At 42.1% G+C, this 25,833-nt stretch overlaps 2 protein-coding genes across 2 annotated transcripts; one reads left to right on the top strand and one right to left on the bottom strand.

The window, feature by feature from the left end:
* Positions 1 to 3,689: 3,689 nt before the first annotated feature.
* AMDHD1 (amidohydrolase domain containing 1) lies at positions 3,690 to 6,880 on the top strand (the record flags this gene model as incomplete). The annotated part of the gene is made up of 5 exons (XM_008947405.1): positions 3,690 to 3,915; positions 4,917 to 5,041; positions 5,690 to 5,783; positions 6,174 to 6,334; positions 6,766 to 6,880. Coding segments are annotated over 5 exons (721 nt in total), but the record flags the coding sequence as incomplete, so codon positions are not given.
* A 3,945-nt stretch (positions 6,881 to 10,825) lies between these two features.
* Positions 10,826 to 24,379, bottom strand: HAL (histidine ammonia-lyase). The gene is made up of 20 exons (XM_008947403.1): positions 24,116 to 24,379; positions 23,623 to 23,683; positions 23,424 to 23,451; positions 23,058 to 23,132; positions 22,882 to 22,954; positions 22,731 to 22,797; positions 22,504 to 22,541; positions 22,298 to 22,423; positions 20,678 to 20,817; positions 19,140 to 19,187; positions 17,992 to 18,139; positions 17,812 to 17,907; positions 17,638 to 17,696; positions 16,760 to 16,840; positions 16,034 to 16,099; positions 15,761 to 15,926; positions 13,294 to 13,428; positions 12,127 to 12,235; positions 11,954 to 12,023; positions 10,826 to 10,975 (listed from the first exon to the last, which is right to left on the bottom strand). Exons 1-20 carry the CDS (start codon positions 24,360 to 24,362, stop codon positions 10,826 to 10,828), a joined length of 1,983 nt encoding a protein of 660 aa, XP_008945651.1. The 5' UTR covers positions 24,363 to 24,379.
* Positions 24,380 to 25,833: the final 1,454 nt, after the last annotated feature.

Here is a 25,833-nt window from a genome sequence, read left to right as displayed (position 1 = left end):
TCTTCCAACCTAAAAGAATTCTATGATTCTGTGATTTACAGAAGGGTCTCCTAAATGTTAATTTTAATAAATGTGCTTAATCACAACTATTTTCATGGCTCAAATAAACATACCATAATATGCCAGCCTTCCTTGTTTTGATATTTTTTCCCTATGATGCAAATAACATTTTCAGGTTACCAGATTTCATTGTATGAAAGAATTAATGAGGAGTTTTAGCTAGGTAGGTGTATGTGAAACGTATTTTGACAGGCTGCTACAAAACAAGGCGTGTAGGATGGAGGCAGGCCTAGCATCACAGGGATACTGTGGCAATACTGAAGAGATGTTAATTAAAAAAAAAAAAAGAAAAGAAAAAAACCTCAAAAATCCCTGTGTCTTCCTACACTCAAGAAAACATGACCTAGAAAAATTTATTTGCAGTCTAATTATTGTGTATTTGGGGCAGGATGGAAAATTATCTTTCATTAACATAACTATGCCAGAGGAATCCTGTATCATCTTCAGTAACAGGAATATGATAAGGAATAAAGTAATTAAAATCTGCTGAAAACACCAAATATTTATTTTAAGAAATTCTACTAATTTGGAGGACTTAAATGGTGAAATAAAATTGAAGTATTACCTCAAACTGCATATGTTTCTTAGCCCTTTCTTTCCTTCTCCCCTAAAAAGCCTGCAGGGATTTCAGTCAAAATCTTGATAAATTGTCTTTCCTACTAAAATATTTCAAGAATTTCATTAAACTAGTGAAATAAATTCCAGTGTTTTTACAAATGTAAGAAATCTTATATGTTAGAAAGACCAGGGGTACCATCTCACTCTCTGCATGGTTCTGTCTCCATTGATACACACCAAAGCACAGCGTATGGGTAGTGAGGATATTGTATTTTAAATAAGGAGTAAAGGTAGTTGAAGATTTGAGGAAATGTCCTGAAGGAAAATACTAAATTATCTGTATTTTTCAATTTGAGTCTTTTAAGGTCCTCTTCTCTTTTAATTCAAATGTTCTTGTCTAGAATATTTTTCTTGAATTTTCTGCCACCCTTCAAACTTAGTCTCTGTCCTGGGAATTTTGTTTTAACCAGGAGGAATTCTGCAGTTCTTCCCTGATCTCCTGAGGCCTGATGTTCAGAGCTGTGGTTCTCAGCCTTTGGCTGACTCCTGAACATCCCGGCCAGTAACATGCTGAGGGAAGGATCCCGCTTTGTTGAGCTCCAGTTTTAAACTGAATTTCCTGCAGCTCTACTGACAGTGGAGGATCATAAGGGGAACATGTTGCTCACAGGATTTGGGCTGGGAATGAATCTGTGATATTATTTATGCAAATAAGATGATGATCTTGTGGATTCTAGAAGCTGTTACAGACATCTTCCAAGTCACTTAAGCTTATGCTAATTTTCTTTCATTGTATTCCATAGAACTGCCCTGTCGTGCAGTTATACATCAATCATACAGGCAAAGGAGTAAGATCGTTGTATTTGTTTTTATTTAAATCTTGATTTACATAGACCTTAAAACTTAGTGCCCTTTTTTTATTGTAGCTACTTAATGGCAACTCTTAATGAAATATCCATTAGCAGTCTAATAGTCTGATTATTTTGGAATTATCACAGTCATGCAGATTTGTTGCTGCCGATCTGCTAATGCTAAATCAGTTCAAAGTCATTCTGTTTAATGTGGAGCAAGAGACCAGGTTGATGCTTACTCAGGGAGACTGTGGCTTAGACACCTGCGGAGCTACTGCTGAGGAGCTTTGTTAAGTTCTTGCTGAGCCATTTGCTTGCTTCTTACACTTGGCTTAATTTACCGTTGCAAGTCTGGCTTCTTACAGCAGAAACATCACCAGAAAGTTCATTAAATTGACAAATGTGTCAGCTCTTCCACATTGCCAGGTCTTGCAGTATGTGATGCATCTTGTAAAGTTTTGATACCTGGAGTCTTAACAGGAGCCTGCCTCCAGACTTGCCAGCACTGGTTATTCTTTTTTTCCCACCTGGAAGTTAGCTTTGGGCACACAGTGAGAATTTGTTGTGTGTATTTGTTCATGACTTCTAGATACAGGGTAATTCAGTCTGATTTTCTGCTTCTGGAAGGTATCATTGACACATGATCCAAACTGATCTGCTCTGCACCAGGGTCTGGATCAGATGAGCTCCAGAGGTCCTTACAAACACTGTTACTCTGTGGAACTATGATGCAGAGCATTGGTAATAAGCAGTAGTTCCTGAAATATGTGCCAAATGCTGCAGGCTTCTTTAGTCTGAGCCATCCTAGCAAAAAATAAGGCTGCTCTGTTTATAGTGTTCCTTGTTCCCAGATACTGCTTTTAAAAGATGTTACCAGCCTTGGAACTTTCAGACTTGGAAGTATCTCCAGTTCTTTAGGAAACAAACCTAAAAAGCTCACAGCAGGGGGACAAAGAAATAACTGATTTATCATCCCTCTAATCATAATTTGGAATCACATTCATGATTTTGTGGATCTCTGATCCTATTTTTTTTTACTTATTTATTGGCAATGGTTCACTGGGTCCTTTTCATCGTTAGGAAGACATTTGCAAAGCATTTTCATGTGCAAAAGTCTGCTGCATTAAAACAACACCAGTTTTTCATTCTTGGGCATTATGGTCCCCAAAAAGTGAAACCAAGACTTAGATTGCTCTCTGTTTTAAAATTACTCCAATTCTAGTCTTTCAGTCCAAATTCCTCCAAAGGCCGAGTAAAAGAAGAAAAAGGAGAAGGATCGACGTGGCAAAAGTCTGAGGAACTCCACCAACTGTTTCAGTGGGAGGAGAACAAAAGAAGGGCCATAAGAGGGGTTCTGTTCTGCTTTATAACCACACAACCTGTTTGTAAATCCAACCAGAATTTGGCTTCTTGAATTTACTACCACTGTAAACCTCCCATCTCACACACTTTTGGCACTTGTGTAACACTGGTCTGTGCATGCCTTATGGTGCCTGAAATGAGGATTGAGATGTCACAGGCGTTTAGCTGCAGTACTTCACTGATCTTTAGATCTTAAAATTGCAAAATACTAGCTGAGCTGCTTATTTTGATATTGTTCACTCTTTCAAAGGCATCTACTGATCTCTCCTGGGTTATCTTTCTGTAAGCGGGGGTTCATAAATGGTCTTTGGCAAATTGAACCTCAGGAGGCCGCTCTGGTTTAGAAACAGTTATTTAGCTACCACTCTGAGTGATGTGAAAGGAGGAGAGGTAGATTTAAAGTAATTATTTGTGCTGCACATCCCCTTGGAGCTTTGATAATTGCATAAAAATATTGCATGAATGCCGTTTAACATTTAAATCATAATTTACGTATTTTAAATAGTTGTGGTTTAGGATATAGTGTAAGGAGGACAGAATGTATGAATACAAAAGCAGAATAATTAATTTTAAAATATCCCATATCTTGGTTAGTGTCTAAGATGCCAGCCTTTTAAAAAACACATAGTAATACAACCTAATGTTCATTCAAGGGGAAGTAACTCATGTTTGAGAGTACATGAATTACAGTAGTTTCAAATTTTTTAATGTTTTTTTGAGTGATTTGTATTTGCATCATTTTCTCAATAGTCTAGTAATTCAGACTAGTCTAGTCTAGTCTAGATTCAGACAGAATCTAGTAATTCTAGACTTCAAGGATGTTATTCTTATGGCTCTGTAACATTTTATTTTAATTAGAGGGAAAACTGCTACTGAAGCCACAGATGACATTATCAATAACCATCTCCCCAAACTGAAAGAACTCAAACTAAGTGGTGAAATACATGTTAACAATATAGATGTGTTCTGTGAGAAGGGAGTCTTTGATCTGGAATCTACGAGGAGGATTCTTCAGGCTGGAAAAGATATAGGGTTACAGATTAACTTCCATGGTGATGAACTCCATCCGATGAAATCTGCTGAGGTACGTCTTTCTTAACATACAGTTAAGCCATATTTGCTCTTGTAAGAGCTAAATCTTTGGAAGAATGGTTTCAAATCTGAGGCTTTCTTTTCTAAGACTTGATAAAATATGCCATTCATAGCCATCTGTTTCTGTCAGATGACAGAAAGTGCAGCCCTTGTGCAGCTCTGGAGTTAAGAACATGGGAGGAAGCCTTGAACTCTGGGACTAGTACACACTGCCTAATCAAACATTGACTTTGCTTATCTTCCCCATGGGATACAGATGGGGAAGGTGGATAGCTGTGAACCCAAGAATGACAAAAATGTTATTTCTATGCAACTTGTAACCTCTTTTTTCCTTAAACAGCAATTAGCAGTTGTTAGCAGCAACCAGTCAAATATGCAGTGAGCACACTCAAAGGGATGGTTTAGTCAAGAACAGGCTCCCAAATATGTTGATACAGAAAGTCACTCTGAGACCATGGTTCACCATCATTTAAACATAGCTTCCTTCCTCTGGGGTCTGCTGAAGTAATTCTCTGCTGTTTTTAAGGGAAAAAAAAAAAACAAACAACCAAACCAAACCAAACCAAAACCAAGCCATGGTTGATCATAAAAGCCTTTTTGGTGCTTCACCATTGAAGGTGGCAGTTGCACTATTAGTCCTGCAACCAGCGTGAGTTTTGTCAAGCATTTTCTGCTGGATACTTTGTGAACAGGAGTTGGTAGTGGTTTTATCCACAGCTGTCCCATAGTTTGCATGTTAGGCTATTAAAAACACTGCTGAAGGTACACTTTCACTTGGTGGATGGTTAGTGTTTTTTGTGATCAACTTTTTCTGCAGTAAATTAGCAGATATGTCATCTCTGTATTCTGTTTGTTCTTTCAAGCATTCTTTATGATTTTTCTTCCAGTAGATTTTACATTAGTAGAGAACTGTCTTATCCAGTCATTTGAAAACAACAGTGCTTTACTGAATTACTTGAGAACAGTGAGTAATTTTCTTGAAAACTTGCTTAGCTTGGAGCTGAGCTGGGAGCTCGGGCTATCAGCCATCTGGAAGAAGTTAGTGATGAAGGTATCATGGCGATGGCAAGAGCTAAGTGTGCTGCTGTCCTTCTACCAACAACTGCCTACATCCTAAGGTAAGGCCACTAGATTGAAGGAAAGCTTTTGTAGCAGCAAAACTGTGTTTGTAGTTTTAAGGTCTTTTAATGTAAAAGCATGAGCTTCTATCTATGCCCTGAGGATCAGTCTGGGTCAGTGAAGGCAGTCGCAAATACAAAGGAGCTGAATGAGCCTCCTTAAGTCTTGTTTCTGGTGGAGAACTCTAAACAAGGGAAGAGACATAGATGTAATATATCTGGACTTCTGCAAGGCCTTTGACACGGTCCCCCGCATCTTCCTTCTCTCTAGGAGAGAGATCCTTGTTGAAGCTATAAGGACTGGAAAGTAAGGACTGCTTTTTTGAGAAAGGAAGATTTTTTACCTTGTAATTCCTTATGTGGCTGAGATCTGGGTAAATACCAGAATTTCGGTGGCCTGGAGCTTGATGCTTGATAGTGGCTGCTGCTGCATGTTGTTACTGCAAAAACAGTGGATCACAACTCTTTTTTATGCTGTCCACAGGATGATAGGTAGGGAACCAAGAGGAGAATTTGGCCTTTTGTCTCCAAAAAGATTAGTGCAACTGAAGGCATGAATAAAGCCAAACTGAGTGATGACTTTGCTCTTGTAATTTATCATGTAATAACTAAATGAACTGTACTGACAAGTGGTCTTTTTATCACTAGACTGAAGCAACCTCAAGCTAGAAAAATGTTAGAAGAAGGAGTTATAGTTGCTCTTGGCAGTGACTTTAATCCTAATGCATACTGCTTCTCAATGGTAAGCTATTCCTAATATTTATGACACCACAAATTTATGAAATCTTACTAGTATGACTTGTGTAAAGATCTTGCACACTTAAAACGGTCTTTATATCCACAAAGAGGGCTGTGTGCCCCTCTTAGACAACTGCTTCTGCTTATTTATGTGTGTTGGTTGGTTATGCCAGAAATTCTTGAAACCAGGAGGGATTCTATTATTCAGACACACTGGGAGGCTTATAAAAAGACTTTCAAAGTTCCTGATTTTAGAGTTCTCATTTTGAGGTTGGCAAGATTCACATCATGCAGGACAACTCTTGTTGGACACAGAGGGAGGAGAGTGCTTAGGGATTTGAGACATGAACAGCTTTGTCTTACTGCTAACTCCCATTTTCCACTCACCTACTAGCCAATGGTGATGCATCTGGCCTGTGTAAACATGAAGATGTCCATGAATGAAGCACTGGCAGCTGCCACCATTAATGCAGCTTATGCTCTGGGCAGGTCGGACACACATGGCTCCATAGAGCCTGGCAAGCAAGGAGATCTTGTTATCATAAGTTCATCAAGGTTGGTCCTTCATTGTCATTTCAAATGTGATATAACATAAGGGACTTTGTTTCTTGCTGTGTTTGCATAGTGGAGGGGTTTGTGAAATCCTCATGCTTTAGAAGTTATTTTCTTCTGAAAAAGGGGACACTGCTAACATTTTTAGGCCCACTTTCATCCTCCTTAAGCACTCCAGTGGAAAATACAGCCTAAGACTTTGGGGGCTAATATTACAAATAATCCGTGCCTAATTACAAATTATCTAAAGGTAATACCTGTTCATTTTGTGGAAGGAGTTTTGTACTGATTTGTACACCAACTCATGGTATACATTGCAACATGTAGACGTGGAATAGTGTTTTCCCATGGTTCAGGCAAATCTTTTTTAATTGTGTATGCTAGGTATGTGACCTACTTTTCTGCAAGTCTTAAACGCCTTGTTGTCTTTCTAGGTGGGAGCACTTGATTTACCAGTTTGGGGGACATGAAGCATTGATTGACTACGTTATAGTCAAAGGAAAAGTCATCTATCAGAATGAGAGGTGTGGGACAATGAGCAGTTACTGAAAAAAAGACAAAAATTTAAGAAGCTACTATAATCAAATTATCATGGAATATTTCAAAGCAACAGGCAAATTAGGTATTTACTGGTAAACTGTTTGCCCACTCACCTTTCCAGACCTCTTATTCAAATAAACTTTACCAAGCATTACCCATTTGGTACATCTTCATGTCCTCTGTCGTTCACTTCACTGCATGAAAATTGTTCCTAACTGTATCCATTTAAAATAAGACAGTTTCCAAATAGGGTTTCCTATACAATTTTAATCTATAAAATTACTGTTTTTGGAAATAGCCTGAAGAAATCACCAATGAATGAAGAAGTTTGGATCCAGGTAAGATTTGTTGGGAAGGGTGATGTTAAGCAACCTGTGGTGGAGGGCTAGGGGTTCAGGCATGCACATTTGCAATGGCCTTTGGCAGTGCTGGGAGGCCACAGCATCCCGAGGCAACGTTCACAGCACCTGGGTCTGCTCGGTCTCAAACTCGGCAGATACCAGGAGACACAGCTGTGGTGGGAAGCACAATATCTTACCTCTCCAAAATACCAAGTCTCCTGGTTTCTGCAGCCTTGAAACTCAGTGAGAGCTGGCAGCTGGGAGCTCAGCAAGATGTTGCCTATCAGTTGATCTGCAACATCTTCCCCTGCTGAGGATCTCAGCTCCTTCAGGAGTGTAGGGGCATAAGAAGGAAGAGGAGAGGAAAATGCAGTCAGGTACACCGCTCTCTGGGCTGCTGAAAGTTGGAGTGCAGTGTAAGTCAGAGGCTGAATCAGGCCTAATGTTGGAATTTAATGGTGCTGAAACTTTACTGTTTACTCATAGAGACAGTTAGCCCAGTGAGGTCTGGTGAGTACAGCCAGCCTCCCAAAATTTCAGTTGCCTTACAAGGCAATTTAAAAAAGATGATCACATGCAGTGTCATACAGATGTTCCAAAAAAGACCTGTTTTGGTTTGTTGTAGGCTGATTTGGAAATAACATGAGATGTGATTGTGCATGGAAGTTTGAATGTGCTTCTGATGATGAGTATGGCAACTGCTGCTTAGAGCAATGTTAAAACTTAAGATCTTTGGGGCTTTTTTTAAAGCTCTGTTTTTTCTTTCAGCTACTATCTTTTTTCTGGGGCTTCTACCATCATTTGGGGATGTTGTGTGTAGAATAAAAGGATGATACAGCTCTGGAGAGTTCAAGCTGTTGCAGTGTTTAAGTGGAGGGTCTGCAGTAGGGAGGGTCTCTTGAATACACACTGACTGAGGCTTCTCTTCAACTGTTCAAATGGATGGTGGCTGCAGAACCAAAAAAGGCCTAACCTTCTAAAGGTGAAGTCATAAAACTACACCTGACCAGCATGAAGAACTTGGCACCAAAAATAATTGATACAGGCAGGTGATATAACCTGTGGTACAGAGCAGCATTCTTTAGTGAACCAGATCCCTGAGGAAGGACAACAGTCTCATTCTGATTAGCAGATATTTGAAAGCCATCACAAAAATGTATGAGTTTTATTATGACCTTCTAATGTCCCTGAGCCCTGAGCACATCTGTTAACATCCAAAATATGCCAGCCACCCCATAGAATTATCTTTGTTCATGCTTTATTTGAGCCCATCTAGCCAACTAAACCAGTATTTAAGACGATCTAATGGCTTTCTTGCCACTAAACACGTTTTCCTGCAAGCAGATATTGCACCAGTTGTAGGTGTAGACCTTTGTTTCTATAGAGATTGTAAGAACATCTGAAATGTGCGATTGCACAGTCCATCCTGCCCAAGACAGCCTTCATAATTAATGCTTATGCAGGCAGCTGGAGAGAGCTGTCAGAGTACAAGTGCAGGCATCTCCGAAATACAGCATGCAGCTGAAGCAGCACCTCTTGGCTTTACGTAAGCATGGTGCAAAGCTGAGGCCACTGTGCTGCAGCATGTGCTGGTGGTCCTTTGGTCCTAGGCAGACAAAAGCAGAGGTGAGTGGGGAGAAGTGCCCCCTACGGCATTTGGGGGCCCAAAGATTGCATAAGGAAAACCTCGAATATTCTCTTGCTGGGCAGGAATAGGCATTCGTGGCCTTAAACTACTGATGTGAGGCGATTCTACCTCACAGGGACGAGCTCTGACAGAACCTGCAAAGCACCTGCTTGCCTGACCAGCTCAGCTGGATCCAGTAGCCTTTTGGGAGTGTGCCCCAGGGCTGTTGTGAGTGGCAGGTTTGCAGTTGAGGATGTGCTTATACTTAGGGGTGCAGCTGGCAGGAGTGGTTCCTGATGGCTGGCTACGTGGTCCTGCCAGGGAACACACACCCTGCTGAAATGGAGGAGGAGTGATGTTTGCTTGTTTTTAATAGGACTCCCTGCAGTGGTGACGTTCACCCTGCTGATGCCCACAGCAGCTGGGAGCAGGATGCTGGCAGGAACTTCTGCCAGCCTTGCTGCTGAAGGAACTGTGGTGCTTATTGCCATAATGTGAGGCTGAAGGTCAGCGGTTGACCCTACAAGATATAAAACTGGCTGTTCATTCTCATGTTTTATTTTAATTAATACCTGATTTTATACAAAATTGAAGAGCTTAAGGGCAAGATTGAAGTATGCCTGCTATGAAGAGCCTTGGGCTGAAAGAGTAGGGACTTACTTGGCACATGAGGAAGAGAGAGAGGATGGAGATGCTACATATCAGGAATAGAAGTAAGGAGCTGAGCTGGGAGCTCACATGTCATGGGTGTGTACTGTAGTTTCCAGGTCGTCTGGCCAGGTTGGGCGTCTCTCTGCTAGCTTGCCAACAGGCCTGAGTCCTCAGGGCACCTTTAACACAGCAGGTCTCAGACACTCAAGGGCAGCCCCACGCTTGTGTTTTGACTGCCCCTTGCAGCATAGTCCATAGCCTGGGGAGATTTCCAGCCCATGCTGAACCCCCAGAGACACAGGTGTCTGGCCAGGTGTGCCAAGGCTGGTGGTTGTTAACCAGCCGTAACATGCTGTCACTGTACCATGATGTGAAGTCTGAGTCCTGACTCTTCCCTTGCAAAATAAAGTCTGTGCCAGAGGTCAGTGTTGTAACACCGAGCTTGCTACACCCTGAGCCCCCCTGTGCAGACAGGGTCCTCGGCAGCCTGGCGTACAGCCGGTGGGACATGGGAGTGTACATCCTGGTCCTATTGCTTCAGCACTGGTTCACGTGCCCCCCACGCCTCCTCCCCTACTCCCCCTTTCCTGGCCCTTGCTGCAGCTGTCCTCCTTATTGCCAGATTAAGCTTTTGCTTTACATTTTCATCATCACACATGACAGGAAAACAGATTGCTACAGCCCTGTGTGAAGCCTCAGTTTATTTATTGCAGGTGTGAGCCCATCACTCTTTGAAAGCTGCATTAAGTGTAGTCCATCACCAGGCTCCAGTGTATTTGTTCTGGAGCAATGACCTCTAGCACATTTTTATGCACACAGCTTTTCTGCTTTGTGAAGCACCTGCTCTGAAAATGTTCTTGTTATACAAGAACCTGTACCTCACACATGATCTGCAAAAGAGAAAATTAAGTCTAAAGATAATTTTGCTTGTGGCAGAATAAAGGGGACCCCAGCAGGCAGAAAAAGGGGGGGAAAAAAGTGAGAATATCAAACCTAGGTTGATTGGTATTATTGGCATAGATGGAAGTCAAAACAAGTGGAGAGCTGACAAAACAGATACAGGAGGCCCTGTATAAAACATCCACTGGTTTCAGAAGGAGTCTAAATGTTTTGTGTTCAGAAGCTCAGGAAATTCAGTCAAAAACACACTATCATGACAAAGCTGTCTTTCACATGTGAGGAAACTGGTGAGCCATTTCTCTGTATGTGCTCCTGAGATAGAGAGTCAGATCATTTGGGCCACCCTGGAGAAAGCCATGTTGAGTTAGAGTACAATAACCACCCTCAGACAAGGTCCTGTAAAGGCTCTGCTCTCTATCAGAGGACTGCAAACTCCTAAAGTTCATTGTGATGCCCGTGGTCATGACCAACACCAGTATTAACTTCCAGCGATCCGAGGGAGAAAGCTGTTGGTGAAATGGGTCTCGATTCAGGGATGTGTTCTCTCCTGTACTTTTCAATGTAAGGTTTAGCCACTTCCCACACCTGCAAAACAGGAAAGTGAATCAGCAGAGTCAGAGGCAAAACAAAAGGCTCATTAAGGCATCAACGCATGAGTTCAGAAGGCTCTGTAGAAAAGTTATTGGGATGGAGGTAAAATTACAGACCTACGTAGATATACCATAAGCAATCAGTGGAACCAGAGAGGCAGCCAGCATGAGATTTAGGGAAAAACATCTGGATGAAGTTGACAGGGGATGGGAAAAGATACATCTCCAGAAGGACATGGTGAAAGGATTCAAGGGAAAAATGCTGCCTCTTGTCTTGTTACTAGGTTAATGCTCTGTGTGCAATCGTTGGGAGAGGATCACTGTCACTTGTTACAAAACCACTTGGTCCTGAAGGGGATGGGGAAGCAAAATGGCAGCTGGCATGGACAAAGAAAAAGGAAAGGGACCATGGCTGGGGTTCAAGGCAGAAAAGGAAAATGTTCTACAGTCTCCTCAATTCTTCGGTTACTTATATTTCACAAACAAATAAAATAGATAGATCCCATAGCTTACAAACACTTGGCCCAGGTTAATACATTTCACCACTGCTATTCCCTCATCCATGTCCCCTTATTGCTTCCAGACCATACCCCCAAGGGCCTCAAGGCTGGGAAACACTCACTACCCCAGGAATGAGGATCACCATCTAGAGAGACTGCCAGTTTCTCTGGACAGCTGTTTGGTTATAGGTTGCTGCCCTTAAATGATTCAGAGTTGGATCTATGTCTGTACCCTGCCAGATTTGATAATGTAAGCTATTAGTTACACAGGGAAAGCCTAGGAACTGATTTCTAAAACTATCCTGCTGAAACTAAGGGGAACCCAATCTCAGAAAATCTGCTGGGTTTGCTCCAGGAAGAGGAGTGCTTTTAGTGAGGCCATCCAGTGAACACATGGAGGGGTATTTGCAAAGCAGAGCTGCAGTGTGCTCCTCAGGACAGCCCTACTGCACGTGCCAAAAGTCAACACTCGCCTTCTGCTCCACGAGCAGCCTGTGAGCTGCTTCGATGTCTGGGGCCATGAAGCGATCCTTCATCCAAGGCCTGTGAGGAGACACATGGTGAACATTGGCCAAACATTAACCCGCGCCGCTGGCGGCCGCTCTCCAGACGGGTGATCGCTGCTGAGGCGTTTATCTGATCTTACCTCACAACAGAGCGCACGAGGTCGTAGACCTTCTCCAATGGGGTTGTCGTTCTCAGAGGGCGTAGGAATTCAATGCCCTGGCAAGCTGCAAGCAGCTCAATAGCCAGAACTAGAAAACCAGAACAGTGAAAGAATTTTCAGTGGGTACAGCTCAAAGTGAAGTTTCCCTTATAAAGCTCTCCCTGCTGTTTGTGATGGCCAATACAATATGGTGTCAGGCAATGGGAAAAGACTGTTGGGTCCACACACCCCAGAGAGGCAGCCCAGCAGCAGGATCGTTTTATGGATGGTGCTGGGGGTATTACCCAGCATTTTAGTAAGGAGATTTCAGGTCCTCCGCTCTACAGACCTTTCAGTGTGCCAGAAACTCCTGGTCGCCACGGTCTTAGATCCATGGGAATTTCTTCCAGGGTATCTTGAATACTCAAATCAGTGGCCATCATAAATCAAAAAACCTCTTTAGGACTAAGAAAGGGGCATGAGCTATAAAATAAAGTTCTGTCTGTGAAGCTTGCAAGGGCCTGTGTGAGAGCACAGAGCTTTGGAATAGAGTTTTCTGTCTGGGTAAGTTTGCAACATTCCTGCCCATCTCACATCTGATCATTATTGGCATTAGTTCCTCTTTTTCACAAGCCAGTTCACCCAAGGAACTGAATGAACCAACTGGATCCTCTTTCTCAGCACGTTACTGAAACACAGTTTCTCAAACTCATTTCTCTGCACACAAAAAATGTATTTCTATAGCACTAGGTCTTCAGAGTGCTCCGATGTATAAGCTTAAGTGGGCAAGTGAGTTCAGTATTTGTGTGCCGTGTATTACTCTGCTCTTCCACTAACATCTGACATCTGTATCTAAACACACCATCTGCCAAATAAATAAAAAGCAAGAGAGCAATCTGTGCTTGTAAGCAAGAGAGGAAGGTTTTGCTGCGTGCCCTGCAATCAGCAGTTGTGTTTCACAAGAAACACCTAGTGCTAGATTTACCTCATTTCTGTAAGAAAGATCCAAATGCTTGCAAACATATGTACTTACTAAAATATTTTTAGATAGTTCTTTCGGATGCATTAACTCTTTTTTTCTTAAAATATATCTAAAAAGATTGGCACTAATATCTTAATCTAGTTACATACATAAGGTCTGTCTGGAAGTCAACATTTTAATTTTACCTTGTTCCACATGTTCAATAACTCTCAAAGCTTTTCTTGCAGCCCATCCTCCCATGGACACATGATCCTCTGTAGCAGCACTGGTTGAGAGAGAATCCACAGAAGAAGGGTGGCACAAGGCTTTGTTCTCAGAAACTGCAAAAATCCAGCACAATGAATATGGGACAGAATGGGCACAAGACAGCAGGAGCAATGGCCAACCTGGGGCACAAAGCCTGTCTACCATCTCGGGCCCAACTATTGTTCCTCTCTTGAGGGCACATCAATGTTTTACCTGGACTGAGGAATCTGTAATAAACATTTGAAAACTATCATTGCCTCTGAGAACAGTAACCAACATCAGTCTTTAGGTGTAAATATTAACCCAATATAGAAAAACTGATCACTCCTCCCCTAACTTGGGGGTTGGATTGCTCTGGCTCAAAGGCCTGATGGAAACTGAAAAAAAAGATCAGACATTTGGTCACAGATGCTGCCCCTACTCTGGTTTCAAGAAGAAAGCTAGAGATCAGCATCTGGTCTTGTCAGAGCTGAGGCACTTACAGAATTTACTCCAAGAAGATGCTGTGGGAGCACAGTACAAATAATCTCCCATCTTCCTCATCTCTCTATCAAGCTGCCCACGTTCCTCCTCCGGGCAGGTACACCCCTGAGGGTGGGAGCACTCTGGCTCTGAAAGTTGGGTGCAAGACTTGGACTAAGTGTCTCAAACTGCACCCAAAAGCAAGGGGAATTTGGCTGTAGGAAGTGGTGTAGGCACCATCCAATGATAATTTGATGTTGAGAATTGCTCTTGAGAAGAAATGAAGTCTGCATTCACAGTGTTCTGGCCGCACGCAGAACTTTCCTTTCTGAAGCTCAGCAGGATGCTGTGTAACACCCTTGCCAAATTAAGGGTTTCAGAAAAGCAACAAGAGCAACAGAGAAGTGGTGACACCAATTGCAAATAGGCTGGCGTGACAGAGCCCAGGGCCAGGGACCAGCTGGTGCTTCAGGCGGGCAACAGCAGGTCCCAGTGAGGCTGCCCGGGGCTACTGCAGACACTTTGCTCTGGCAGGCACAGTGCTACCAGGGAGGAGGGGAGAGATGGATGCATCCAGGGCCTTCATGAAACAGCTGAATTTTTTTTCATAGCTTTATCCATTAACCCTGGGAGAGAACAACATTAGCTAGCACACAGACGACTTATAATCTGGCAGAGTGACTTCAAAATATTAGTAATACCTTGTTAAAAAAAAAGAAAAAAAGCAAGCTCAAACTTCACTTTTAGATAAATTCCTGGCTATTTTAACCAGGGAAATATAGTTTTAACCAATGGAGTCCTGGTGTCGGTGCAGGGATGAGGTAGGAGGCAGGGCTGTCATTTTCATTCCTTGCAGAAGAGACCACAAACATCTCAGAATCTCTTGCTACAGAAGTGAGCTGCAAAACCTGAAGCCAAGCAACAGCTAACGCTTGGAGCGATCCTAAACTCTGCCCAGTCAAAAGTAAAGGTTTCCAGCCTTTGAATAAGGGGATGAGCACTTCAGCTCCTTTTCCAGCCACACTTCCCAAAATTGCCTCTTGGCAGGTTTCCTTTATTGCATCCATTTAGTTTGTTGACTTCTTAATTTCTGCAGGATGTTTATATCTACACATTCATGTGACATCCTCTGTTCCTTTGTATGCTTGCATCTCTTATAATTTACCCTCTACTCGTAGCATGTTTATCTTTATGTTGGCTTGTGCTTTCCTGAACCTATGAACTGTAATATTCCAGCAGCCAGCAGGCTTCTTGCTGCCTTAGTCATGAGTACTAGAGGGAAAATGTACTACTGCATATTTTTAGCATGCTCCTCCAATAACCAGCCCTGGAAACTCTGGTCTCCTGAGGCATGTAGAGACCTGGCTGTCAAAAAGAAACACTGAGTACTAAGGGTATCAGGCCCAGCTTTGAGGCAAGTGGTGTCTGTGTGCTAGTGAGAAGTGAGGAATAGAGGTAACCCCTGCTTGCAGACCATAACTATTCAAGCAGAGGTTCTAGGTGCAGCAGAGTGGCTCAGACAGATGTATGCTTGTTGCTGCAGCATCTGCCATTAATTACAGCCCTGTCTGAGCTGATTTGGAGGTACATAGCTGTCACTGATTTCAACCAGAGCTCTTACATTGGTGACTGTAAATCAGTGCACTCCCTGTCAATTGCACAAGGACACCAGCAGGCAAGCATTCCCACCAAAGCCCACCGAAGAGTTTGCATGGTCAGAGCGCTAAACGTGCCCGTGGGTCCGTGCAGGGTAAAGCATCCTGAGCTGAAATAGCCGCAGCTGCACGCAGCGCTCAAACCTTGCGCCCAGAGAGCACAAAGCACTGGGAGAAGAGACGGAAAACAGGGGTGAGATGCCTTTGTATCTACTATCAAATTACAACTGCCTTGATATAAACTGGTCTTTCTAGCTTGCTCTCACGATGATCATGCTCCAGCACTCACCCAGGGCAGCTGCTGTACAGTGTGCAATCATGAAGCCAGAGTTCAGACCCCCTTCAGTGACTAGGAACGCAGGCAGTTCGCTGAGTGAGGGGTTGCAGAGCCTCTCAATTCTTCTTTCACTAATTGCAGCGAGTTCATGCACACCAATTGCCAAATAGTCCAGAGCCTATAAAAAAAGAACTCATTAAATCAGATGACAGAAAAACCAACCAACCAACCAAAATGAAACAGAAATTTTTTTTTTTTTTTTTCTTTCTCCAAATGCTTAATTACCTTTGCAGGATATTCACCATGAAAATTTCCTCCAGAAATGGTCTCTGCTCTTTCAGCAAACACCATCTTTAAGGAGAAGCTAAGGTACAATCATGAGTGAAATACAATTTATGTGACAGATGTCTGTCCATAATTAGAATATCTTAACTGAAGGAATGCTAATAGGTTTTTATTTGCAAGCAATTCATATTACACCCACGTATTCACTTTTCAGAAAATGAAAACCCATTGTCAGTTCTCCAAACTTGTAGATACAGTTTTGACATGTATTTTTCCAAATAGACTACATAAAACAAGGTCTTTGGGGGTGGGATGCAAATAAACCCATGTGTTTGGATTCTGGCATAGTTTCTCGGTTCCTTAGTAGATTCTGTCCATGGCAGATACAGTTTTAGACATGTTACAAGCAGTAACACTTACCAGCTATTGATAAATTTGGTTGCCGAGTGCCATCTATCAACATATTCAATATAAACATGTAGAATCTCATCTAGGAAACATTTAACACGCACTAAACCATACGCGCACATAGTTTCCTTGCCTCAACACACTTGCATGCACCAATGCAGACATGGGGAAAGGAAGTGAGGTTGCAGTTGCCATCGATGGTAGTAATTGACTAAAGCCAGTTACGATTTGTGTCCTATGCAAATAATCATATAGAACAAAAAAAGGTAAAAAAGGCCAAGGAAAATTTCACAGAGAAATAAAATCATAAAAAGATACAGGATTGTCTGTGGCACTGTTGATTTCTGTTGTCATGATGTCCTTCACAAAAGCAATTGTATCATTTACAACTCCGTGAACCTAGAATGAAAGACATTAGCATCTGATCTTAGTGTCTGCACTTAGTTCATGTTGACAGAGGGGCAGGCACCCTCTTTTCCATCGTCCCAGTCTCTGCATCCACACATGAAGACGGTCTTGGATTTGCTCTTAAAATCAGAGACATCACTGTGGGACACTGCCCATCCTAAACACCTGAAAGGCTGCATTTACCATGATAATAGTATTATGGCAGTATTACTAAAAGGGTAATATGAATGTGTATTTCTTTACTTGTTTGGGTTGGTTTATCCTAAATGGAAGATAAGATACTTATGGAGTGACAGAAGTGTTATTAGGGGAGAAACAGCCTTACGAAAGCCTGCAGAAAACAAACCCTCTCATTAACTAATAATCTATTAATTCTGATTTTTATTGAATAGCTTTGCTCATGTTAAAACTCACGGGATTGAGTTCTTCCAGCATGTTTGAGATACTACACTCGGACTGTTTCTGGAAACACCTTTCACAGTTCATAATCTTAACATCAGTGCAGAAGAAATACCCTACAAAGTTTGCAAGCACAGAAACCATCACCTTCACCCTGCTTCCAACACTCGACCTTTTCCAGATGTGAACATGGCTTTGTTAGATGCTGCCTAATGGGCGTGTACATGGGATCAATGAATTACACGTCTCCATTACATGTCTCCTCCCACATGAAGAGAGGGAGAAGCAAAACTGCGCCCTCTGATGCAACTCATTGACAGTATTTCTAATATGGGAACTTCAGCATCATTTATCTATTACTATGAAAGGAAATAAGGGTCAGTTTTTACCTGAGGGCAGCAGCGCATTGTGTATGCATCCTGAACTCGGTCACAGAATCTGTGGCTCTCTAGAAGGAACAAGGGAGTTAAAACCCAAATATTCCTCACACAAAAGCATACGGGCTCCTATTGAAGGCCCCAGCCTGTCCTGGTAACCTGAGGGTGAAGGTTAAGATTGTTCACCTGCTATTTCTGATGGATGATGGTCTGAATCTAGAAGGGACCTGAATCGAAATGCCACTTCAGCCTGCCCTCGATGTGGGCGCACTGCGTGGATATCTGGTAAAACAGGTTAGACTGTTAGGTTTTGCCTCTCTTGTCAACAGCTGTTCAGCGAACAGACAGGAGAGGCCCAGTACCCACCAGTGTCAAAGGCCCTTGTTGTACCCTTCAAGACTTCAAGTGTAAGGGCAGCGATTATGTCAGCTTGCCTAGCTATAGCACCGGCTCTTTCAACTGCTTCACATCCCAGCGAGGTGATCATCTGTGTCCCATTGATGAGAGCCAGACCCTTCAAAGAGAGAGCAGATATTAAGCAAACTCATTGCAGCTAATCCACATGCTGTGATAATTCCCCATCTCTGTGATAACTCTCCTTCTCACATGAATGAGTTAAAGACCTTCGTTCAGCTTCCTGGATCATCCTGACACAGCTTGACTGGACATCCTTGCTGCATAACCACAGACACCCTTGGAGCTCCAGTAGTTGCAAGCAAGAGGTTTATTTCATGTTATTTCAAGCTTAAGCAAGAAAAGTACAGGGAATATTTATTCTTTTCCAATGGAATGCTTTTTAAAATTAATTTCTTAAGTTAATAGTTAAACCAAAGAAGTTATGAGCATGGGGGTTGCAAAACCCAACTATAATGAGGAAGTGGAGAAAACAGCATTAGAAGTTATAACTGCTTTAAAAGATTTGAGTTCAGATAAAACTAGCTTCAGATTTGTTCTGAACAAACATGAGGCACATGGGAGTCTTCCATTTGCCTTTAGGAGACACTGGATTTGGCTTCTTGCTCCTGGTGAGGTTTTACAGCTACTGAGGCCCCTTATCAGAGATCTCCACAGCCCTCAAATCTGTTGTGTTCCCATGTAATCTTTAATATTTAGAATGAGATTCATCTCGCCTAGTTTTAACATTCTAGACGTCAGATACCTGGTTCAAGTCAGTTATCAGAGCTCCTGTTGTGGTCAAAGGGCAGATAGGTACCCTTGAGAGGGCTTAGACAGACAGCTGTTTCAGGATGATATGAAGTGTTTTCTGAAGATGCCTGTCTCTCTCCACCAACCATGGAACCAATCTACACATCAAGCTTGGGTCTGACTTTTCAAGTCAAGCAGGGTGATGTTAGGAGACGTGACTCCCACTCCTGATAATACTTCATTAATATCCTTCTGAAGCCTAATTTAAAATTACTGTTAATTCATTTCATGCTTGAATTGTAAACATAAAGCAACTAATGATTGACTATGCTTGATTTCCATCAGCTTGCATCATTGTACTTTGTTACCTCTTTTGGTTTCAAGGTAATTGGTCTCAGACCGTGGGCTTCCAGTACCTGCGAAGGAGTTTAATGACAAATTAATTAATGAAAAATGTTTTTCAGTAATTCGATCACCAAAAACTTTTAAAACTTAAATGTTTCAAAAAATAAAAATATTAACAAATTCCCTAAATGACAGGAGAAAAAGAGCTCTTTATTGCAAATGATTAATTTTTTTTTTCTGCTAGGCTAAACAAAGGACAGCTAAACAAAGCGCTTCCAAACTAGCACCTCATTCCCCAGTGCCTGTAAAAGAAGGCAGTAGGAGCATACTGACATGCTGGCCATTACATCACAGTCCATTAATAACATCTGCTGTGCATTAGGTAATGGGAGAGAGTAATAGGAAAGAAGGCTGAGAACATCTTGGGAAGGTAGCTCTGCCTACAGCCTGCCTCACAGCAGGTTTGGCATGGCAGAAACTATTCCGTTATAAATTAGTCTCTAACCATCTATATAGAAAATCCACAATGATGGGATGAGAGTTTATTCTGTACAGGTCTATTCTGTTGGGCAATTGCTCTTGTGGGAAATAGAGAAATTATTCTGATTAGAGTCCTCTCAGCCTTTCCAACTGAAGAGTTAATGCACCTCAGCAGTGTTCAGCTGTAACTTCTGGTCTCAAAGGTGCAGGACACGCTGCCCTGCTTCCTCCCTACTCCTCTTCAAGTGTAGTTCTCAGTACTTCTCCAGGATACAGTGATGGTACAGCTATCAATCCATGAATACATCTGCTGATCAAATATTCATGTATAGGAGTGATATGTGTAGCAGAGCAAACTACCATGAAAGACTTGGGAGGGGCCAGACTAGGAGATATTCAACACTAGATCAGTCTGTTGATATATTAGTGACAGAATAACTATTGATTAAAATTTAATTCCATTGTCCAGCTACCACCTTGAAAAGGAGGATACTACAAAGGAGCCTTGTAAACCTAGTTAATTTATCAAAAATTAAATATCCAAATCTGTGTATTCACTTAAAGCCATTAAAAAACCCCAAACAAAACAGTAGAAATTTTACTGATAAGTTCCTGCCTCCATTAAAGCTTCAGTTACTCTCAGCATTTGAAGTTTTGATTTTGAGAAGTGATCTTGTTTTTGTTGGAACAGTGTTGATGTTCATGGAGCTGAAGATGTAATAATAGTTCTTTCATAGCTGGTATCATATTCTGTCCCTCTCTCTAGCTCCTAAATGATGTCACTGCAGTATCCTGTACTGCAATACTATGGCATAATACTTCTTTCAGACTTACAACATTCTGCATGTTAATATCTGCTCCAGTAACACGTGGGTCAATGGACCCACATTCCTCAAAGCAGATGATGAGTTGCAAAAGGCAATCCCTTCCCAATTCAAACTTGTACAGAAAATCCAAAAACTTTTGTATGTTATTAACCTGACCAAAATCTCTCTCTCTTTCAAGCATACATGCAATTTGGCAAATGAGCCAGCAAGCAGAAAAAAAAAAAAAAAAAGGCAATCAGCTGCATGAATCTTACATATTTAGCATCAGCCCAGCCACTCTTTGGGGACCACATCTTTCCTTCTCCAATTAATCCTAGAGCAAGATGAGAGAGTGGGGCCAAGTCTCCACTGGCTCCAACTGTCCCTTTCTCTGGGATATAGGGAAGGCAGGATGCTAGAAAGTAAGCAAAAATTGTTTGTGTTAGAACTTTTCCTCAATATGCTCCTTGTAAAACAGAGAAGTCAACACATGAGCGTGGTCACAGAAACATCCTGCAATCATGGTCAATGGCATCAACAAGACTGCTCATTGCAGACTGGGAGTTGCCCCTGCTTGCAGGCTAGCTGCAGTATATAAAGAAAACAATCCCCTTCTGCATTTGGTTCTGCATATAGTTTTGGACTGGAGGGACCACAGCCTGGACTGACTGCATCTACAGCCACATAGCCAGGCAGGTAAAACATCACTCGTCTCAGCTCTTCATCACAGGGTGAGCACCTGCTGCGGACAAAGCTACCTTCTCATTTCTCACTCCACTAAACATTGGGTTACTCCTAGAAACCATCTTTGAGTTCCCTTTCACCATCTTAGTCCTCTGAGTGCTGAACAGGTAAAAATGAAGAAATAGAGCCCAGGGAACTGCAGGAAAAGCAGGGAAGGGACCAATCTGTTTTTATTCTTTTGCAGAGCTAAACATGGAATTGCAGCTCCTCCACCTGCTGCAGGAGGAGGAGGACGTAACACAGCAACACAGAGCTTGTATTTTTGGGCCTTGTGTATATGAATATGGCTCTCCTCTCATATGTGTGGTCTATAGTCTCAGAACAATCTTCCAATTTACAGTTTAGGAAAAAATAAAAGGAAAGTTGTACCTAACACTATAACATAGAGAGAAGGTGCTCTTTGCACATCGCCACTGCAGTGGCACATCTCACCAGAGGGACCATCAATGGCTATCAGCTAATGAGCAGCACAACCACCCATTTGGTTTGTCTGCTGCAGTGTCTGGCAAGGCCACCCAGCTCTAGCTGCTTGGACAGCCATGGCCACATGAGCTGCTGATTAGCTGTGCACTTCTGCATGGCTGCCTTGCAGCCTTTGCTTACAAACACTTGTATAGGTCTCAGGGGTTCTACTCACAAAAACAGATGGTGCTGGAACAGGTCTCCTTAGCAAACACCAATATATGCAGTTTTCTACATGGTGATAGCCCTCAGCCCAAAATCCCAGCATCCCTAGAGATGGTGACACACACATCAGCACGTACTCAACAGGACAAAAGTTAGAGATTTGAGCCTTTGTGGAAGAGCTTGCCCGGAGTCAAAGTCATGCTCTTAATCAAGCTTGGTCTTGAATTAATTACCTGACCTCTCAGAGGCTCAATTCCCAAACTTCTGCCTGTTACATCCCTTTCCCTCAGCCTTTCCTGTCAGTTCTTCTCATACCCCAAGTTCTTCAACAGATGAAAGGTCTCCAGCTGTGAGCTTGTACAGACAAGCTCTGGTCCTGATCTTTAACAACTAGCAAGCTGAAAGACGAACATTCATAGCTTAACCCATTGAGCCACATCCTTTAACAAAAGCGTTAAAAGAGGAAAAAAAAAAAATAGGCGGGATAGGGAAGAAAGGGGGATTTTTGTTAAACATCTTTTTACCATTAAATGCTTCAATAACTTGCTGGAGCGTTTCTAGGGAGATTCCACTATATCCCTTTGCTAGGACGTTGATTCTCAGTGCCAACAGCATGCGAGATCTCTCTGGGCTCAAAGGTTTCCCCACACCTGGAACAATAACCCTCTTGGTTACTAACCCACTGCCAACATGGGCAGGACAGGGGAAACATCAAGCACTTTCTTATTACCTGCAGAATGCGAACGAACCAAGTTCACTTGGAGTTCCCTGTGGAAAAAAAAAAACATAGATATAACCCCCCCCAAAATGACTTGTCAGGTTTTATTTTGCATAAAGCAAAGGGAAATACTGAAAGAGCCCTCTGATCTAACCAGAGTTTAAATGGGTAGGGTCCAACTACTCTTTCTTCTTCCCTTCCTGAAAGAAAGGATGGAGACAACCACACACACAACTTACCTCAGCTTACTGTTTGGGATGACAGTCCTAGCAAACTTCCCAAACCCGGTGGTGATTCCATAAACAACTACAAGAAATGTACACTGCTGGTTAAGGAGGGAATCCAATAAAGCTTTCTAAACATTTAATAATTAGAGGTAAAAATATTTACCTGTCTGTTCCTTTACGATCCTTTCAATTACTTCTCGTGACTTTTTGACTTTAACTTCAGCTTCAGGTGTGAGCTAAAACATAAGTAGTTGAAATAAAGTATTAATTTATCTGCCATTTTTTAACTGTAGAAAGATAAACATGTAATTTTTAGCCATGGTTATTCAGAATCTTTACCTTTATCTTGTAGAGCCCCTTTCCTAAACTGACCAAGTCCTCCGTTGTTAAGCTGTTGCCATCTAAAGAAATATACTACACCAAAGAATCATCTTTTAGTTTGGGATGCATGATAATGTTGCTTAATAACCAGAACAATAAAGAAATACAGCCAAAACTCAGCAATGACCGGAAACTTGCTCATGCTCACTTGTAAGAATGGAACACATTAACAAAAACATAATAAGCATATTATAATTTAGATTCCTAGAACCAGCCAATCTAACAGCCCCTACTCTTGTGAATACTGCGGTGGCTGAACTCTTAGCACGCTCTGCTGAACAGCAGGGTTTGTTACAGCATTGTAAAATCATCAGGGATTCCTACCTGCTCTGGCTCTCGGTATTTGCTGTATCTGAAAGATCTGTAAGGGAAAATAAAGGGCAGACAGGATTTCACAGGTAGCGACCATCCAGTTACAGCTGGCAATGTATTTTAAGAACGAGCGATGAAAGAACAGGGAAATCTAGAAAATTACATGTTGGAAGTTATAACAAAGTTCACAAAATGTTCAGAAAAAGGATACAAATGAACTCCTTCTGGCTGAGATGGTATGAAATCAGGAGACATTATATCTCCTTCTATAACTAGAAGAAATATACAGAATGAATACAAACAGGATTAGATTGCATTCTACATATAAATTAATTTGATATTAATTACAATACACAGCAGTAATTAATTTGCAGTTATCAGCCCTGAACATATTTGTACACTTCTAGCAAAATAACAAGGAAGTATTTATTTAAGGTATTGAAATACAAAAGCAGAACAGCCCACCCCAAGCATATGCTATATATGACATCATCTATAAATGATGCCTATAGAATCCTATGCCTTCTAAACCTTATATAGTTCTGTTCCCAAAAACTAAATATTCTTAAAACATGTTGGCATTTTTCCATAAAAATCATGGACACTATCTCAGATAGAATTTCAGATAAACTAAGCCACAGTTTGCTGACTCAGATGCCAACATGTGGTCACTCTTGTGATGCGTTGCTTAAGGTTTTGCTTACCAACTTCAACAAATTCATTGTCTTCTAGAGCATCCTCCACTGTATCATCAAGATCCAACAAGCCAAGTCCCTTGCACCTTCGAATGTAAAATTTTACTTCCTCCACGGAGGCAAATCCCCCGTTGTCAGGTTTGTTTTTCATGTACCGCCTCACGGCTTCCTTTCCCAGCCACCTGATTGTGTTGGTGCCGTTTAGGCATGGCACCGCCAGCCATTCGCCTCGGACATGCACCGTGTATCTCGGCATGCTTGGCCTCCCAAACTGTCCCTTGACCGAGGGCTGCAGTGCACAGCAGCCTTACATCTACCACACAAGAGCCCGAAGAGCAGTGTCTAGTTGGAGCCCAGTGTCGCAATCAGATGGAGGCAAAAATCCACCCCCAAAGTTCCCCACCTTTGTAAATAAGCAAGATCAATGTATTTGGCTGACTTCACCCAATCAAATCAAACCCAGGGAACACAGCCTTTTCATGGAAAGGCAACTCCCCCAACAGTTGCCACAGGAATTTTCTTCCAACGATCATGTGAGGAATACAGAAATGAAAATCCAGGAGCAGGAGCTCACATACCAAGAATAGATAAATCAGACTAAGCTGGAATGCAATCGTTCTAAAAACTTCACAGTTTAACAAGAGTTAACAGTTGTCACTTGGTAGTAGATGACACTAATGAAAACCTCCATGAGGGACAGGGCTGGAAGAGCCTCAGGCTGTTATTATGGGTGGGTCACAGCTGCTCGGACTGAAAGGAGACTGGATTATAGCACGCTTGTGTCTCTGTCCAGAACAGGATAAAAGCAGGCAGTAGAAGAAGCAAGCCCACTTTGCTCAGGCCCATGATGAAGTTTAAGAATGTAATTTTGTATTAGAGATGAGGAAAAGATTAATGAATTTCCATTACTTTTTCACTTATGCTTTGGAAGATGTTGCTAGAACAAGTAGCAACAAGTATTAGGCCACACTTGCACACTACCGAGGCCCTTCCTTTGGGGGCAGATGCAAAGAGGAAAAGATGGGCAGAAATACCTGTTGAGATAGTGCCAAAATAAAGCTTAGCAATAACCATGTCCACACAGAAGCTGAAAATACCTTTGTCTGTGAAGACAAAACAGTGACACTCATAGTCCATGATGCTCATAATAAAGTGTTCCCAGAGAAAGTCATAGCTATGAAGTGCACTTACCTGGGGTTGATTTAGCGTAGGGAATTTTCACTTGAGGCCTACTAGTGGGACTCTCTCTGTGGGCGACGCTGACCCAGCGGAGCAGGACAACACTGGCAAACACCAGGCCTGCCACTACTTTTCTTTTTTTTCCCCTAGCTCTGAGAGCAAGAAAATCAGGATTATCTGGCAGCATGAACCCAAACAACACAATATATGCTACACGGGCTTTTAAAACAAAAATGTTATCCCAACGCTAGTAGCATAAAACATTGCAATGAAAACCCTGGTTCTTTATTTTAGGCAGCTTGAACCAGAACCTGTCAATGCCAGGTACCCACCCCCTCCTGCCAGAGCCTTCCTGAAGAGAATCCCCCTTCATTCAGGTGATGCTGTAGCAGAAGCCCGATTAGATTTTGGGAGCAAATGAAAGAAACTGCATTACTTTGCAGTCCAAAATAATGAAAATTTTTTTTTCCAGTGAGTTTTCCAGCAGAAGTTGTCACTCATTCAGAGGAGCAGCAAGATCACAAATGGCTCAGGAGGTCATTAACACA

The sequence above is a fragment of the Merops nubicus genome, unplaced genomic scaffold, assembly GCF_000691845.1.
Source record: "Merops nubicus isolate BGI_N331 unplaced genomic scaffold, ASM69184v1 scaffold28929, whole genome shotgun sequence".
Taxonomy (NCBI): domain Eukaryota; kingdom Metazoa; phylum Chordata; class Aves; order Coraciiformes; family Meropidae; genus Merops; species Merops nubicus.
This window is presented reverse-complemented; position numbering and strand designations above follow the sequence as displayed.